General features: G+C 35.2%; 1 protein-coding gene across 2 annotated transcripts; it reads left to right on the top strand.

Moving 5' to 3' along the window:
• The first annotated feature begins 45 nt into the window (after positions 1-45).
• Fcf1 (FCF1 rRNA-processing protein) lies at positions 46-18,204 on the top strand. Of its 2 annotated transcripts, XM_076848090.1 has the most exons (8): positions 46-119; positions 380-447; positions 1,846-1,917; positions 2,954-3,102; positions 7,749-7,821; positions 13,587-13,674; positions 16,876-16,970; positions 17,994-18,204. In XM_076848090.1, the coding sequence occupies exons 1-8, from the start codon at positions 117-119 to the stop codon at positions 18,040-18,042; spliced, it is 597 nt and encodes a 198-aa protein (XP_076704205.1). In that variant the 5' UTR covers positions 46-116; the 3' UTR covers positions 18,043-18,204. The 2 variants fall into 2 exon arrangements, with proteins under 2 accessions (XP_076704205.1, XP_076704206.1); XM_076848091.1 differs by lacking the exon at positions 1,846-1,917.
• The last annotated feature ends 280 nt before the right edge of the window (positions 18,205-18,484 follow it).

Genomic DNA, 18,484 nt, shown 5'->3' with positions numbered 1-18,484 from the left:
TCCGTTTCTCAAAGCGGCTTCCGTTTCCGGGTTATCCTTCGCCGGAAGCAGTATATAGATGTCGTAAAAGTGTCGTGTAATTGGTGTATTCGGAAGAACGGGTGTGCGGCTTGAACATGGTGAGAAGAGGGTCTGTCGGAGCACTTATATGGGGAGATTAGGAAGGACTCAGAGCTTGACCCCATTTCTTTTTCCTTACACTTCCCTTGTTTATTTGCATTCGGAACTTAGTTCTTAAACGGCTCTGAACCGAGCTTGTTGTGCTTTTAAGGAGTGAGGAGAGGGGTTGGGTGTTTGAAGGAAGAAGAGAATGGACAAGAGAAAAAGTACTTTAAAAAGATACAATGTACGCTTTTAACTCTAAAATTTCTGTTTCAAGGGAAAGCAAAAGAAAACAAGAAAGTATGCGACCATGAAGCGAATGCTTAGTCTCAGAGATGAGAGGCTGTGAGTTTCCAGAATCTTTTGGGTTCTTAAGACTGCCCAGAGATAGAGAAGTCACGAGGGGATAAGTAGCAAATATTTTTGTTGTTTTGTTTTCTCTTATAATATTGTGTCTTAGATTTGTGTCGCAGGAGATAATAGTCAAATGTGTAATAGTCACCGCGCTGCTGAGCGACTTTGCTGGGAAAGGCCATGGGAAATAAACATTTCTTAAGTGTTCACTTCGTTCCGCTCTTGTTATGTGCTTTGTCACATTTAAACATCATAACAATTGTGTGATGTAGACACCTTTATGTTCTTACCATTACATTGCTACATTCCCCAGAAAAAGATGTTTGTTGTCCTTGAAAGATGGTGAAGTCAAAGACCATGTGTTCAGCACTTGACACTTAAACTTTTTTTAAAGAGAATGAGAAAACTCCCAAATGACTCCATGTTATAAATCTTATATGAATCCAGATCACTGTGGAAGAAAAGAATAGAGAGAAATTCTCTATTATAAAGAGGACCTAAATAGTTGTTCTGCTTCTGTCAAGACTGGATAGGTTATTAAATAAGGACTGGTCTTCATTGTTTTTAAATTTCACAAAAACAGGTCATGAGAGCCTCCAGAGTTAGTCTTCCAAGCCTTTGATGTGGATTTATTAGGGACTGAAGATGTAACTTAGTGATAGAGCACTTGCTTAGCATGCATGAGGCCTTGACTTTGATCTCTAACACCAAAAAAAAAAAAAAGGCAAGCCATTGGTGTGGATTAATTATGTCCTTTATAGGAATGAGGCCCCACTGATAATTTCTACTTACAGTTAAATTTTGAATATGTCTTGTGATTTAGCACCATCTCCCTTTTTTTTTTTTTTTTTTTTTCCATACTGGATGCTTTACCATTGAGCTACATCCCTTTATTTTGAGACAGGAACTTGCTAAATTGCTGAGGCTGGCATTGAACTTTGCAATTCTCTGCCTCAGCCTTCCAAGTAACTGGGATTAGAGGAATGTACCACCATGCCCAGCTGTCTAACCCTTTATAAGAAGCATTTGGGAAAATGCCATTCCCTATCTACTATTAAAACATTTGAGTCATCAGAAGATAAATATCAACAACTTCTTTACTCACTTCTTGGGAGGAATTTTGGTCCTTGATATGAGAACTTCTTGCTAAGAAGTTTAACCAACATTTACCCATTAACAGTTTTTTGGATTTTTGGTTTTACTGAATAATTTTGATAGTTCCAGAGTACTTTCCACTACAGTTATTTGCTCAGAAAGTGTAGGCTGATATTAACATAAAAATATAACAAAATAGGATTTGCTCTATAGGAAAAAAAGAATGGAACTTTTTAATGAGCTAACTACTGTAATATTTTTCATCTCTCCTGTATTAACTTATTTTTTCCCCAGTAAAGAAAAGGATAGATTAAAACCAAAAAAGAAACAAAAGAAAGATCCCAGTGCACTGAAGGAAAGAGAAGTGTGAGTAATCAAAAACTTTTAAGTTTTCTTTTAGACCTGAAAGGGACAGTCCAAAACCTCTTAGAAATCCAGGCTTTCCATAAGCTGATTTACTCAATCATTTGTTAGTAAGTCTGACACATTATACAAATAAGAGTGGTATTGCTGAGCATACACTGATGCCAGTGGTTTGAAGGTTTTGGGATTTCATGGAGCTGTAAGATTTCCCCTAAAATCTTGGGCATATAATCTGAGAGTATTAGGTTTTTTGTTTGCCAAGAATCTTTTAGAAGACATAATTACCATTGTTTAACACACCAGCATTTTGTGAAATAAAGATTATTTTAAAAAATAAATAAATACTAATGAATAAATAGTATTTTCAGAATAAGGTCATTTCTTTTAATAAATATATTTAACTTTACAAAAGCCTTACTGCATTTTCTTTGTTTTCTCAATCTGGTCCATGGACTAGTATTTAAACATTTGGGACTTGTATATGAGAAAAAGGCCCTGCTATATTACATAATCCTAACACTGGACAAACTGTTCTCTTAGACCACATTTTGTACAACCATTTTAGGATCCTATGAGAATAGCAAACTTGGTGTAGTATTATTCTGTGTAAGATATCAGTATTCTATCACTTATGTCCATGGCTACTCTGCTTCTGATAGAAAAAGATCTGTGTTGAATAATTGCTTTTTTAAATCTGTGGCAAAACATGCTAGTGTACAATTAAGATAAGCTTTCTCAGGATGGGGTTATGGCTCAGTGGTAGAGCACTTGCCTTGCATATGTGTGGCACTGGATTCAATCCTCAGCACCACATTAAAAAAAAAAATAAAGTTAAAAAAACAGATAGAATTTTAAAAAGAAATAAGCTTTTGACTTTCTTCCTTGCTTTCCTGTTTAGAACTTATTCCCAATGAATAAGAGAAAAGGAACTTAATCTATAGTGAACTATCCTCAGCAAAGACTTCATTTTCATTTTTTGTTCATACCAAAATATCAATGTAGACTTAACTTTGTGTTCTTATTTTTCTTTTTATTTCAGCCCCCAACACCCTTCCTGCTTATTCTTCCAATATAATACACAATTGGGCCCACCTTATCATATCCTGGTTGATACCAACTTTATCAATTTTTCCATTAAAGCCAAACTGGACTTAGTGCAGTCAATGATGGACTGTCTGTATGCCAAGTGTGAGTAACGTACTTTTACATTTCTTTGACATTTGTTCAGAATAATCATATTTATCCAAAAACATGAAAAGAAGGAGATAGGATTTGCGATGAATGAATTGACATTTAATTTGTAATGGTTATCATAGAAATGACCATTTTTAATGAAATGTTAAGCATACATGACTAGAAGTAATTGAACTTTCACAATTCAGAAAACAGTGCTTGGCCATCGTTATGGATATCAATTCTGAACATAGAAAGGGAATTTTATGTTTTAGAATTTTGGATTTTAAAATTCTAGGTATATTAAATTCTATTATAATTTTTCAGTATATACATTCTTTTATATTAAGGAGTGTAGAAAAGCTACAGACATTTTGTCATTTATAATCATAGAATCAGAAGTTGGATGATGGTTGATTTCTAAGTTTATTCAGATGTTATTTATTTGTACTAAAACGACCTGAGGTAATATATTTACACCTAGATGTGCAATTTACCATTAATAAAGTTCCCTTGTTTACTTGGGTTATCTTCCTTCACACAATTTTCCAACACTACCATGAACAGGCAAAAAAATGTAGGCCATAACTTCCTAATAGTAAGATCTGATAACTTTAAATTTGTGTATTTTCCCGTCACCTGATAAAAAATACAAATGAAAATTAGGCTTGTACTTTGTCATAAAGAATAAATTACTGGAATAAAAAGGGAAAGTTTATACCTCCTTTAATCTTTTTTTAAAATATATTTTTAATTGTAGATGGACACAATACCTTTATTTATTTTTATGTGGTGCTGAGGATAGAACCCAGTGCCTCACACAAGCTAGGCAAGTGCTCTAACACTGAGCCACAACACCAGCCTCCTCCTTTAATTTGTAAAGGATACTATAGACACACCTTGTGTTATTGTGATTTTTAAAATTATACTTCACAACTGGTGCGGTGGCACACGCCTGTAATCCCAGTGGCTCGGGAAACTGAGACAGGAGGATCACAAATTCAAAGCCAGCCTCAGCAAAAAGCAACATACTAAGCAATTCAGTGAGAGCCTCTTTCTAAATAAAACACAAAATAGGGCTGGGGATGTGGCTCAATGGTTGAGTGCCCCTGAATTCAATTCTTTGAACTCCCACCCCCCAAAAAAAATTACACTTCACAGACATTGCATTTTTTACAAGTTGATGATTTATAACAGCCCTGCATAGAGCAAGTGTTTGAGCACCATTTTTCCTATAATATGTGTCCTCTTGGTAACTCATGATATTTCATATATTTTCCTTATTATTATATCTGTTTTATTAATCTGTGATCAGTGACTTTTGATGATATTGCTATAAATGGGAACACCATGAACTGTCCCCATATAAGAAGGCACACTCAATCCATAAATGTTGTATGTGTTCTGATTGATCCCAATTACCATTCTACCACCTCTCTCCCTGTCCTCAGGCCTTCCTATTCCCTGAGGTATAGCATTATTGAAATTAGAATACTTAATAACCCTACAGTGGCTTCTAGGTATTCAAGTGAAAGGAGGAATCATGTACCTCTCCCTTTAAATCAAAAGCTAGATGCTGTTAAACTTAGTGAAGGTGTGTAAAAAGCTGAGACAGGCTGAAAGCTAGACCTCTTGTGCCAAAAGGTAGCCAGAATTGTAAATACAAAGGAAAAACCTTTTAAAGAAATTAAAAAGTGTCAAAGTGCTATTCCAGTGAACACAAAATTAGTAAGAAAACAAAACAATCTTTCTGCTGATATGGAGAAAGAAAATCAAACCAGCCACAACATTCCCTTGAGCCAAAACCTAATCCAGAGCAAGGCCCTTACTCTCTTCAATTCTCTGAAGTCTGAGCGAGATGAGGACACTGCAGGAAAAACGTTTGAATCTAGCAGAGGTTGGATGAGGCTTAAGGAAAGAAGCCATCTTATTAAAATAAAGTGTGAGATGAAGCCTCAAGTGCTGATGTAGATGCTTCTGCAAGTGATCTAAAGGACCATCTAAGACTATTGGTGAAGGTGGCTACACTACACAACAGATTTTAACTGTTGACATGATAGCCTTATCCTGGAAGAATATACACCCTAGGATTTAAATAGCTATCAAGAAGTCAATGCGTGTCTTCAAAGGTCAGATTGACTCTGTTATTAGGGGCTAATGTAGTTGGTAACTTTAAGTTGATACCAATACTCATTTACCATTCCAAAAATCCTAGGGCTCTAAGGAATTAGACTAATCTACGCTGCCTGTGCTCTATAAATAGAACAATAACATGTACAGCCTGAGGAATGAGAAGTTGTGATCCATTTGTGTTCAATGTGTCAAAATGCATTCTACTATCATGTGTAACTAATTAGAACAAATTTTTTTAAAAAAGATATACCAATAAAACAACAAAACCTGTTTAACAACACATTTGTTTATAATATAGTTTACTGAATGTTTTAAGCCTTCCCAACAATGATGATAATTTGCTTTCCAGCTTTCTATCAGCAGTTCTCAGATCTCTTTAAAAAAAAAAATATATATATATATATATATATATATATAAATATATATATCTGGTGACCCAAGAGCTCTGATAGAGATTAATCTTGTTTTTGTCCACTAGGAGAATATCCTTTCTGAAGTCCATGAATCAAGGAGTAGTTTTTTGAATTTTTTTAAATTATACATGGTTACAATATTTTGTTTACTTACTTTTTTATGTTGTGCTGAGGATTGAACCCAGTGCCTCTACCACTGAGCCACAGCCACAGCCCTCAAGGAGTAGTTTTGACTTTCAAGTTTATTATTAAGAAATACTTTTAGTAAAGTCCTAACTGCCATTATCTTTTTCTCTGATAGATCTGGACCTTTCCAGATTGAATGAGGTGCCTTTAAGAACATTCATGGGCTGGGGTTATAGCTCAGTGGTAGAGCACTTGCCTAGCAGGTGTGAGCCACTGGGTTTGATTCTTAGCACCACATATAAATAAACAAGATAAAGGTCCATCAACAACTAAAAAAATATTTTAAAAAAAGAACATTCATAATTTATGGGAAGAAGTTAAAATATCAACATTAACAGGAGGTTAGAAGAAATTGATTTCAGCCTTCATAGATGACTTTGCGGAGTTCAAAACTTCATGGAAAGGGATTAGATAAGCATGTAGCTGGGTGCTGTGATTACATGCCTGTAATCCTAATTATTTGGGAAGCTGAGGCAGGAAGATCGAAAGCTTACATACAATCTATGAAAGATGGAAGTTATTTTTATTAAAAATGAAAATAGATCTTATTTTTGTTCTTTTCAAAAAAACAGCTCAGTGGTAGAATGCTTGCCTAGCGTGTGTGAGGCACTGGGTTTGATTCTCAGCACCACATATAAATAAATAAAGGTCCATCAACAACTTAAAAATGTTTTTAAACAGCTTTATTAGGATAATTCACATACTGTTCACAATTTAAAGTGTACGGTTCAGTTTCCTTTATTGTAGTCACAAGAGTTATGCATCATCAATCACAACAATTTTAGAACATTTTCATGACCTGGAGAAAATCCCTGTGCCTGTTAACCATCACTCCACAACCCTCCTCATTCTACCCATCCCTAGGCAACTACCAATGTTCTGTCTTTAAAGATTTGCTTATTCTGGACATTTCTTGAAAATAGAGTCATAATATTTGGTCCTCTTTCATTTGACATAATGTTTTCAAGGGTCGTTCATGTTATAGCATATATCACCACTCTACTAAGTAGAAAGTGTTTGTTTTGATTTATATCTCTTTAATTAGGAGTAATGCTTATTGACTATTTCTGTGTCCTAGTCTATGAACTGAAATATAGCTTGGCAGTTAAGATCCCTAGTGTAAGGGTTGGGTATAGCCCAATGGTAGAGCACTTACCTAGTCTACATGAGGCCCTGGATTTGATTCTCAGAACTGCAAGGAGGAAGAAAAAAAAAAAAGATCCCAGAATAGACTATCCAAATCTTGACTTCACCATTATCTATCTAGTTACTTTTTTGCATCTGAAGATCCTTATCTATAAAATAGGAATGATGATAATTATGACAACAATGCTACCTGGTAGGTGTTATTATGAACACTAGAGTGAGATGGTTCTTATAAAGTACTTAGAACAGTGTCTCGCAAATAGTACACAATTACAAACTATTATTATAATAGCTGAGATATTTCATTTATAGGAATACATTAAGAAAATTAGCCCTTTTGACAAATGTGTAAAAATATTTTTCCCACCTTATTTTTTAGTCTACTGTGGCTTTTGGTAGTTGTCAAGTTTTCTTTTATTTGTGTGATTAAATTTGTATTTTTTGTTTAATTTCATGGCTTAAATTTAAATATTTTTTCCATCTACAAATTACACAAAAAATAATAACAGGATTCGGCTTAATTTTCTCCCCACATTTATGACAGGTGCTTATTAAAGTCTATGGCATGTTTTTGTGACAATTCCCTAGTTTCTTTATAAATAGGGATTTCTTCTCTAGTTCTTTTTTTTTAATTTGTTATTTTTAGTTATACATGACAGTCTTCTCTAGATCTTAGCTGTTATTCCAGAAGTTTCTTGGATCTATTAAAGACTGACCAGAACATAATTCACATAATTTATCCACAAGTTCTGTTGTTAACTTTTTTGTATTTTTTCCTGGCAGGTATCCCTTGTATAACTGATTGTGTAATGGCTGAAATTGAGAAATTGGGGCAAAAATATCGAGTGGCTTTAAGGTAAGAAGGATCTAGTCTAGTTTTATTTTAGATTGGTATACTGAAGATTCTTTCATTTTTAAAAAAAAATATTTTTAGTTGTAGATGGACACAATACCTTTATTTTATTCATTTATTCTTATGTGGTGCTAAGGATTGAACCCAGTGCCTCACATGTGCTAGGCAAGTGCTTTACCACTGAGCCACAACACCAGTCCTTGGTATAATGAAGATTCTTTTGACCCTTCTTCATCTCTTTGCCTTCCAAAGAGTGATTGACCAATTAGACAAAATAAAAATTAAACAAAACTTTTATGATTTTAAAAATTAAATAAAGTTTAAAAGATTTTAAGCTCAACCTCTTTGAACAAAGCTACTTAGTCATATTGATCTTGTGACTCCTTTTAATTTCCTCTCAGTTTTTCTATTAGAAGTTATTTATTAGTTTGTTATAAAGACATCTCTTTCAGTATCTCACACTTAAAATGTACACATTTAAAATTTTGAGTTTACTCTAGAAAATTGAATTTAGAACTTTGAATTTAGAGTAGGCATTCTCAACATGTGTCCATGGACTTCTGAGTCCCAGAGACTTTTGCACAAAACCTTTTATTCACAAAACTCATTTTATAATAATAGAGCCATTGCTTTTGTCACTGTGTTGACATTTGCACTGATGATATTGTTTATGCCTTAGTATGAATCAAAATAATGGGCTCCTACAAGGCTAGTAGCCGTTGTATTCCTCACTGCTCTTCACTGGCAGTTTTTTTTAAAAAAAGCCAGAGTTGCTTAAGAATGTCCTTGAAACTAGCTATAGTGGCACACACCTATTATCCCAGTGGCTGGGAAAGCTGAGACAGGAAGATCGCAGATTTAAAGCCAGTCTTGGCAACTTAGCAAGACTCTTTATCAAAAATAAAAAGGAAATGGCTGGGAATGTAACTAAGTGGTAGAACATCCTAGGTTCAATCTCCAGTGAGGCAGATTCCTTAATGAAGCAGTAAAATTTAACTTCATTATATCTTGACCTTCAAATACACATCAGTGTTCTTTGTGATGAAATGTGATACATACACAGAGCACCTCTGCTACTTACCAATGGACAAAAGTTATCTCAATGAAAAGTGTTGTGTGTATGTTTGAGTTGGGAGCTGAACCAGCTGGTTTTTCATGTCATTGTTTCTGTGAAGGAACAACTGATAAACACCGGTTATTTAGACTTTGTTATTTGGCAAACATTTTCTCAAAAATTAACAGTGGTGTCAGGCATGGTGGCACACACCTGTAATCCCAGTGGCCTGGGAGGCTGAGGCAGAAGGATCACGAGTTCACAGCCATCCTAGCAAAAGCCAGTTGCTAAACAACTCAGTGAGATCCTGTCCCTAAATAAAATACAAAAAAGAGGTGGGGATGTGGCTTAGGGGTCAAGTGCCCCTGAGTTCAATCCCTGGTACCAAAAATAAAAATAAAAAATAACAGTGGTGAACACATCACTTCAAGGAAAGCAACTTACCATATCAGTCACCAGTGATAAAATTCAAGCTTATGGTGAGCTTATCACATCCTCAATATTAAAGACCTTCTTATTGTTCTTATTGAGACCAGTGGAGATAATGGGTGTGATGTTTTTTCATAACGTATAATGAAAAGTGCCAATAGTTGGAAAAAGCAATATACCTCAACTAATGAGTGTTTTCTAAGTGACTTATGAATGATGTCACAAAATCATGCCATAGCTAAAAAACATGTTCAATAGACCAGTATATTATTTTTGTCACTTTTATGGAGATATAATTTCTATACTATAAAATTCACTAATTTAAATTGTATAATTTGGTGAGTTTGGCATACGTATATAACAATAGGACTTCTATTATAGTCAAGAAATAAAACATTCCTGTCTAGAAATTTTATTTCATTTATAAGAATTCTAGAAAAGGCAAAACTAGAATAGAATACAGAGTAGTGGTTTCCTGGAGCCAAGAGTAGGAGCGGGGATTAACTGTAAAGAGGCATGAGGCAGCTTTTTGTGGAGAAGAAAATGTTCTATTTCTCAGTGGTGGAAGAAGTTCCGTGGATATATAAGTCTGTTAAAACTTATGCAAGCATATCTCTATAACTAGAGATTTCTATTATATTTCATTGATATAAAAAAGATGATTTTTTAAAGGCAAAAGAACAAATGGAACATCTTAGATAGTATTGTTTAGGTCAGTAGGAAAGTAATAAATTACTAAAATACTGATTACATCTGTAGGAAGAAAGAAAAATTGGATCTTTATCTCACACAAAAATCAATTCCAGGTAGAGGAAATATCTAAAATTTAGTAGAAAATATAAAGAATATCTTAATGAGCTGAGGGTGGGTAGGACTTTCTCAAGAAGTCCAAACTATAACAAAATTAATCAATTTGACTATATGGAAATTGAAAGCTTCTTTATAACAAAAGATACCATAAGCAAAATTAAGACAAGCCAGAGACATTGAGAAGATATTAATAACACATGTAATGAACAAATGGCTTATTTTCAAACTGTATGAAGAACTTCTATATATATCTAAGAAAAAGACAAATAATCCTTAAATTCACAGTGAGATGCCATTTCATACTCATCAGGTTGGCAAAAACAAATTAAATCTGCTTGACAATGCCCAAAATAGTTGAGTTTGTATAACAATGGGAATTCTCATACTCAACTACTATGGCTGTCAATGTGACATGACTTTGGAGAGCAATCTGGCAATATCTGGTAAAATCAAGGTTGTCCATGCTGTTCCAACACTGTCTTTCAACATAGAGATCATAGTCTGTATGTTGTGAAATCAGTTTAATGAGTCACAACTAATATTGTTTTTAATGTAATAGAATGTTAGCATGCCTTGCATGAGGTAAGAGTTGAATACTGTTTCACAAAACTCTTTTCACTTTTATAAGCTTGTGTATAAAAGTGCAAAGTGAGTGCTAGTAAACTGCATTCATACTGTGGCTTCTGGTAAAACAGAAAGGCACTGCCATAAAGAAACTCACACAACAATTGTAGAGTCAAGTTTTGGATTTTTCTTATGTAATAGCAAAAAATTGTAGGTAGCCAAAAGTCCTTTAAGGAGAGAATGGACAAATTTTGGAATGTTCATGAATAAAATACTATATAGGAGTGAAAATGGGTGAACTAGAGTTATAATTGTCAATATGGATAAATCTCAAAAGCATTATAAAACAACCAACCGAAAGCATACATTTATCTAAAGTTTAAAAACATGCAAGCCAATATTACACTGTATATAGGTATGTACATATGTGTACATATGTAAAGTGTGTGGGGATGATAAATATGGAATGAAATTCAGCATAATAATTATTTGTAGTGGGGTAGGGAGGGACTGGGGATTGAACTCAGGGGTGCTTTACCACTGAACTACATCCCCAGCCCCTCTTATTTTTTATTTTGAGACAGGGTCTTGCTAAATTGCTTAGGGCCTCAGCCTCCCAACTCGCTGAGATTACACCACTGCACCTGGCTCTTTAATGAAAATTTAATCTTCATCCATTTTTGCATATCTGAAATAATTCAAATTAAAAGGGGAAAAGAGGTAATTATTTTTTAAATAATATAAATAAATAGCAGGAGGCTGGAGTTGTAGTTCAGCAGTAGAATGCTTGCCTTACATGTGTGAGGAACTGGGTTCAATTCTCAGCACCACATATAAATGAGCAAATAAAATAAAGGTCCATCAACAACTAAATAAAATTTTAAAAAATAAATGAACGGTGGGAGAGGGAGGGAAATATGGGCACAAGTTTGATTATATAGAGAAACAAATGGGGTGTTAGCTAAAAGGAAGTGCTAATTATTTTTTTTTTCCTTTTTTATGATGGGAAAGTACTGGAGCATGTTGGTCTATCCCCAGAAAAGAGCCAGTTAAAGGGAAGAAATAAATAATTCCAAAAGTGAAAGGTGTAGCCAAAGAGCCAAGTCACAAGACTGTTGCCTACATCTTTTCTCAGCTACCAGCCTGTCTTTCTTCTAGTGTATCCTTCTTACCCAGCATGCTAATTCTTCCCATGATAGAACTTGGTTCATATCACTCTTTCCTCAGAAATCTCTTTTGGGCCAGGTGTGGTGCGGCATGCCTGTAATCCCAGCTGCTCAGGAGGCTAAGACAGGAGGATCACAGGTTCAGAGCCATCCTCAGCAAAAGCAAGGTGCTAAGCAACTCAGTGAGACCCTGCTTCTAAATAAAATAAAAAATAGGGCTGGGGATGTGACTCAGTGGTCAAGTGCCCCTGAGTTCAATCCCAGTGCCCTACCCCACAAAAATAAAAAATCATTTTTGGTACCAGGGATTGGTACCCAGGGGTGCTTAACCACTGAGCCACATCCCCAGCCCTTTTTTATTTTGAGATAGGGTCTTGCTGAGTTGCTTAGGGCCTCACTAAATTATTGAGGTTAACCTTGAACTTGGAATCCTCCTGTCTCAGCCTCCTGAGCTACTTTTATTACAGGTATACACCACTTTATTTAGCCCTTGCCTCAGAAATCTTATACTAACTCCCACCACCTTTGTCATGAAGCTCACAGTCCTCAGCCTGGCATTGGAGATTAGCCTTCTTTTACCCTTCTCTCCATAAACACTTCTCCGCCAGATGTGCTCACTCTTTCCTGATCAGCAGCAAACATTTTATTGTTGGATGGTGCCCTGTTTGGAATATGCCTACCCTCACTTTGCTTGGTACATTCTTTCATCTTCATTTTATTCATCTCCATGTCTTTTTCTAAATTATCCAGCCCACATTGATCTAGCACTGAACTACTGCAATATGGAGTATTTTTGTTGCGCTTGGTACCTGTGTGCTACCTTGTATTTTTATCCATTTCAGTGACTCATCATCGTTGTGTAACAGAAAGAACAGAGCCCTAGGAATCACTGACTCAAGATTTTTCCTTTTTCAGATTTATATGAAAATAATACATTTTTATGACAAACAGAATAAATATACAGATAATTAAAGAGTCCTTCTCCACATTCACACTTTGACCATTTTCCTATCCTCAGAGTGATAATTAAAAAATCTTAGTTTACATATTTTTTCAGACCCTTTACTATGCAGTGTGAGTCTAGAGAAAGAATACCTGAGAAGGGAATTTTTATTTTAATCGTGTGTTCATTCATACTTTTATATATGCATTTTTGCTTATATATTGTTTGTTGGCCTCCTATGTTTACTGCACAGTTTAGTATAGGTCCTTCCACATTCATACAGATAGCTCTACCTCCCTCTTTTTTTTTTTTTTTTTTTAAATAGGACAGGGGTATCCAAATATCTTAACTTTACCTTGTTGCTGGACATTTAGAGTGCCTTCTTTTTTTACTGTTATAAACCACACTGTAATTCCCATCCTTGTGCCTGTCTTCCAGTACATTTGTATAAAACAACTTCCTAAAAATGAACTGTCAAATTAATTTGGTTTTGAATCCTGGCTTTTCCCAACTATGTAGGTTTAAGCAAATTAACTTCTCTGAACCTGCTTCTTCTTTAAAATGGAAATAAAATTCAGAGTTCTGCGATGATTAATTGACTGCAGGCATACCACCAGTTATCAGTCAGCAAGCTTTGACTCCCAGCTCTGAAAGGTGTGTTTCTAGTTAAAAGATAAGCTTCAGGAGGAGAAGGTGCCTGAAAATCTGCAGAGGTCATGTTGCTTTCACTTCACTAATTGAGGCACAGGAGATTATCCAGTTGCTTGAGTGTTTTCTTTAATCCACTTTTATAACCCTGCAGGATTGCAAAGGATCCCCGGTTTGAACGATTACCATGCACGCACAAAGGAACCTATGCAGATGACTGCTTAGTACAAAGAGTAACTCAGGTATCATAAGTTTTTAAATGTTTACTTCTACTTTAAAACAAAAAAGGTAAACTATTATCTCCTGAATGTTTATGGTCAGTAAAGTATCTAGAAATATAAATTATTTAAAAAATTATATAACATCCATTCACAAGAAGCATAAATTTCCTCATTTACTTGAGAAAGTGGATTGAAATTTTATATTCTAACCATAATGGGAAGAGCACAGGTTGGGGATGAAGCATGGTTTCAAATCTCAGCACCTGCACTGCCTAGGGATGTGATTTGGGTTTCACTGGTTATATTCTATTTTTTTCTGTTTGTTTGTTTCTTTTTTAATTGGAGCTTTGTAGTTATACATAGTAGTTGGGTTCATCCTGACAAGACTCTTACATGCATGGAATTTGATTTCATTTCATGATCCCCCTCCTTTTCCCTCCTGCTTTTTCCTTCCGTCCTCCCTCCCCTTTTCCATTCTCCTCCTTCTACTCTACTAAACTTCCTTTCACTCTCTATTAAATTATAATTGATTGTTTTTTTTAAGTCACTTTTTTTCTTTTTTTGTAGTTATAGATGGACACAATACCTTTATTTTATTTATTTATTTTTTATTTGGTGCTGAGGACCAAACCCAATGCCTCACATGGGCCAGGCAGGTGCTCTGCCACTGAGTCAGAAAACCAGCCCAGTTAATTGGTTCTTTATGTTAGCCTCCTCTTCCCTCCTCCTTTCCTTTATTGTACTTCACCTTCCATATGTGAGAGAAAATATTCCACCATTGAGTTTGAATAATTTCACTTAGCATGATATTCTGTATTTCCATCTATCTACTTCATTTTCAAATGCCACAACTTGATTTTTATGGCTGAATAGAACTCCAGTGTGTGTGTGTGTGTGTGTGTGTGTGTGTGTGTGTGTATGCATATATAGACATACACATCACATCTTCTTAATCCATTTATCTATTGACAGGCATCTGGGTTAATTCCATAATTTAGCTATTGCGAATTATGCTGCTATAAACATTGTAGTGGATATATCACTGTAGTATGCCAATTTTAGATCTTTTGGGAAAATACCAAGAACTGGGATATAGCTGGGTCATATGGTGGTTCCATCCCTAATTTTTTGAGGAATCTCCATAGTGCTTCCCAGAGTGGTTGTATTAGTCTGCAGTCCCATCAGTAGTGTACAAGTGTACCTTCTTCTCCACAACCTCACTAGCATTTATTATTGTTGTATTCTTGATCATTGCCATTCTGACTAGAGTGAGATGAAATCTTGGTGTAATTTTGATTTGCATTTCCCTGATTACTAGATGTTGAACACCGTGTATTTGTCAGCCATTTGTGTTCCTTCTTTTGAATAGTTTCTGAGTAGTTCTTTTGCATTTATTGGCTGAGTTATTTGGGTGGTTTGTTGTTGTTGTTGTTGTTTGGTTCGTTGCTTTTTGGTGTTGAGTTTTTTGAGTTCTATTGTATATTCTGGATATTAGTACCCTCTTGGAGGAGTAGTTGGCAAAGATTTTCTCCCATTCTGCAGGCTCTCTCTTCAATCTCTTAATTGTTTCCTTTGATGTGCGGAAGCTTTTTAATTTGACAGCATCCCACCTATTTCAGATCAGGTATTATGATGCCTTCTGCTTTGCTTTTCTAGATTAGTATTGCTTTGTCTATTCTGGATCTCTTATTCTTCCAAATGAATTTTTTTTTAGAGAGATAAATTTTTTTTAATATTTATTTTTCAGTTTTCGGTGGACATAACATCTTTATTTTATTTTATGTGGTGTTGAGGATCAAACCCAATGCCTCTCGCATGCCAGGCAAGCACTCTACCACTGAGCCACAACCCCAGCTCTTGACTATATTAATTTTGCCTATCCAAGAACATAGGATAGCTTTCCATCTTCTAAGTTTTCTTGAGTGTTCAGTAATTTACATTATAGGGCTTTTTTACCTCCTTGGTTAGATTAATTCCTGAATTTTTTTGTTTGTTTTGTTGGCTGGCGGTTGGGGTTTTTTGTTTTTTTGTTTTGTTTTGTTTTTGGGTTATTATGAATGGGATGAATTCCCTAATTTCTTTCTTGACTGAATCATAGAAAAGCTATTGGCTTATGGTTGTTGATCTTGTATTCTACTACTTTGCTAAACTCATTTATAAGCTCTAAAATTCTTCTGGGAGAGATTTTTGAATCTTCTAGATAAAGGATCATATTGTCAGCAGATAGTTTGATTTCTTCTTTTTCTGTCTTTGAATCCACTGATTCTTTATCCCTCAAATCTCTAAAATGGTTTGGGTTTATGTAGATATAATCATATATCAGATTCCACCTCCCTATGATTCTAAAATAAGGTTCCATTTCCTCCTCATGCAGGAATTTTGTTCTTTTCCACCATGCCTAACCCAAAAGTGTTTCTCATTTACATCAAAATCTCCTAGGGTGCTGTCTCACACTTATTCTGGAATAAGTAGATTTTGAATTGTTCTATTCTGACCTCCTTGTCAAGTGCCACATGAACTTCTACTGGTAACTCTTATAAGAGCCTCTCTTGGGATGGGGTATAGCTCGGTAAGAGAGCCTGCCTATTTCTTCTTCCTTGCTGAGGATAATCATTTTCATCTGGTGATTGTTCTGTGTCTTTTTAGCCACTTTCTCATAGGTAGGGCCAGCATTGCCCATAATTTCCCACAGCCCAGCAGGCACCACACTGCAACTTTTTTTAAAACTCAATGGAAATTTGGATATGACAAAACTAAGGTACAACACAAAGTGTTGCAGCTTTCAGAGATGCTAAGCTCAAACTACGGGTCCTGGATATCCTGTTCTGGGCTCCCAGCCCAAGGAGGGGCCTACCTCCACATTGAGAGGCTTTAAAGCACATCTAAGCCCTGAGATCAGGGAAAGGAGAGAGCTGTGCCCTAAGGTAGAAAAGTCTCTTACACTTATGAGACAGAAAACAGCTTGTGGCTTATAAACAGTTTTTTACCTTCTTCCCCTCAAGATTCTTAGAATCATATTCAGCCTAAGCAATTTATTATGTATTTATAAATATGAGCTCCTAGAGTACAGTAGCTACTCAACAAATTGTTATAGCCTTCCTTTTTCTAGTTACTGTGAAAAATGAATGATTCTTAAGATTAGTCAATAGTTGTGCAATTTTCCAATAGTCATTAAATACACTTAGTGAGCTCTGTATGAACATCAATGGATATCTCTTTCAGCACAAGTGTTACATTGTGGCCACAGTTGACCGTGACCTTAAACGAAGAATCCGGAAGATCCCTGGAGTTCCTATCATGTACATTTCTAACCACAGGTAAGAAATTTCTCTTGGGAAAGTAACTAGAAGAATATAGTTGATGTTAATTTAAAAGAGAGTTCAGGCTGGGTGTGATGGCTCACTCCTGTAATCCTAGCAATTTGGGAAACTGTAGCAGGAGGATCCCAAGTTTGAGGCCAGTCTTAGCAATTTTGGGAGAACTCAAGAGCAACCTAGTGAGACATGGACACAATACTTTTATTTTTTATTTATTTTTTTTTTATGTGGTGCTGCGGATCAAACCCAGTGCCTTCCACAATCGAGGCAAGTGTACTGCCACTGAGCTACAACCTCAGCCCCTCCATATCAATTTTTAAACAATAAATGCAGCAACCCGGGGTTTAGTTTTCCCCAAATGAGGTCAAGTTATAAGGTTATAAAAGGATTTCAAAGAAGTTACTATATCAAATATTTACATGATTGTATTTAAGAAATGAGACAAAGTATCAAGAGCAAGGACAGAAAATAAAGATAGGATTTAGGAATGAAGCAGACACTCAAATTGTTAAATAAGAATAGGTACATTGCTTTAATACAAAGCATTATTTTAAATCAAGCTAATCTTTTTTGGCCAGAAATACCTTTTTGAAAGATATGGGTTTTTTTTAAGATTTTTTTTAAAGATACTTTGATTAGCACCTCATTTGGGAAACTAATAGCTTATTTTAAAAAAAAAAACAAAAATCATTCTTTAGTGTTCTTGTAAGTTTCTGGGTCGAACTATAAGTGACCAGCTTTTCAGCAGCTTGGGGATCACAGTGTGGTGAGAATATGGGCTAAGAACTTGGGCTTCCCTGGATTCAGACATTGGCTCCCTTACTTGCTAACTTTGTGAATTTGAAGAAAAAGATAATATAGTCAGTGTTTTGATGTCAGTCACTCATTATGGGATACCTCTAAAATATTCCCACTGACAAAAGAAATTCATAGTGGGGATAAGTGTTATAATGAGTAAAGGATGAGTTTTTAGATGGGATCTACCCACCTTTCTAACCAATGCTGATTTTCTACCCTCAACAGATACAACATCGAGCGTATGCCAGATGATTATGGAGCCCCTCGGTTCTGATTCTTACAAGACAAAGTCCTCTATCTTCCTTCGACCAACTTTCTCAGTTGGCAGTTCAGTAAACATGCTATAGAATATAGAATAATTCCTATAGCATGAATTATTTGCTCTGTTATGAGCTAAATATGATTAAATATACTCACTTCTTGATGCTTTTTGAAATGATATTTTGTTGCCTTTAAAAATGTGTTACATTTTTTAAATAAATCATATGTTCCAGTCATTATTCACATGATTAGATTTACTCAAAGTTTTTAAAGTTTATACTCAGTACTTAATAAGATTTGGTCCTGCCCTCACAACACTAAACATGATTGAAGAGAAAAACATGCAAATGAATAAATACAGTAAAATAGGGCTAGGATACAAGTATTAGGCAAGTTGTGGGCACATGAAGGAGAAAGGAAGGATTTCTTTTTATTTGGTTTTAATAGGAAGGGAG

The sequence above is a fragment of the Callospermophilus lateralis genome, chromosome 3 (assembly GCF_048772815.1).
Source record: "Callospermophilus lateralis isolate mCalLat2 chromosome 3, mCalLat2.hap1, whole genome shotgun sequence".
Classification (NCBI taxonomy): domain Eukaryota; kingdom Metazoa; phylum Chordata; class Mammalia; order Rodentia; family Sciuridae; genus Callospermophilus; species Callospermophilus lateralis.
This window is presented reverse-complemented; position numbering and strand designations above follow the sequence as displayed.

Excerpts from the sequence above, each read along its gene's own strand:
- Fcf1 (XM_076848090.1), top strand. Across the intron at positions 3,103-7,748 it reads GGACTGTCTGTATGCCAAGT|GTATCCCTTGTATAACTGAT; the intron begins GTGAGTAACGTA and ends TTTTCCTGGCAG. Across the intron at positions 13,675-16,875 it reads TAGTACAAAGAGTAACTCAG|CACAAGTGTTACATTGTGGC; the intron begins GTATCATAAGTT and ends TATCTCTTTCAG.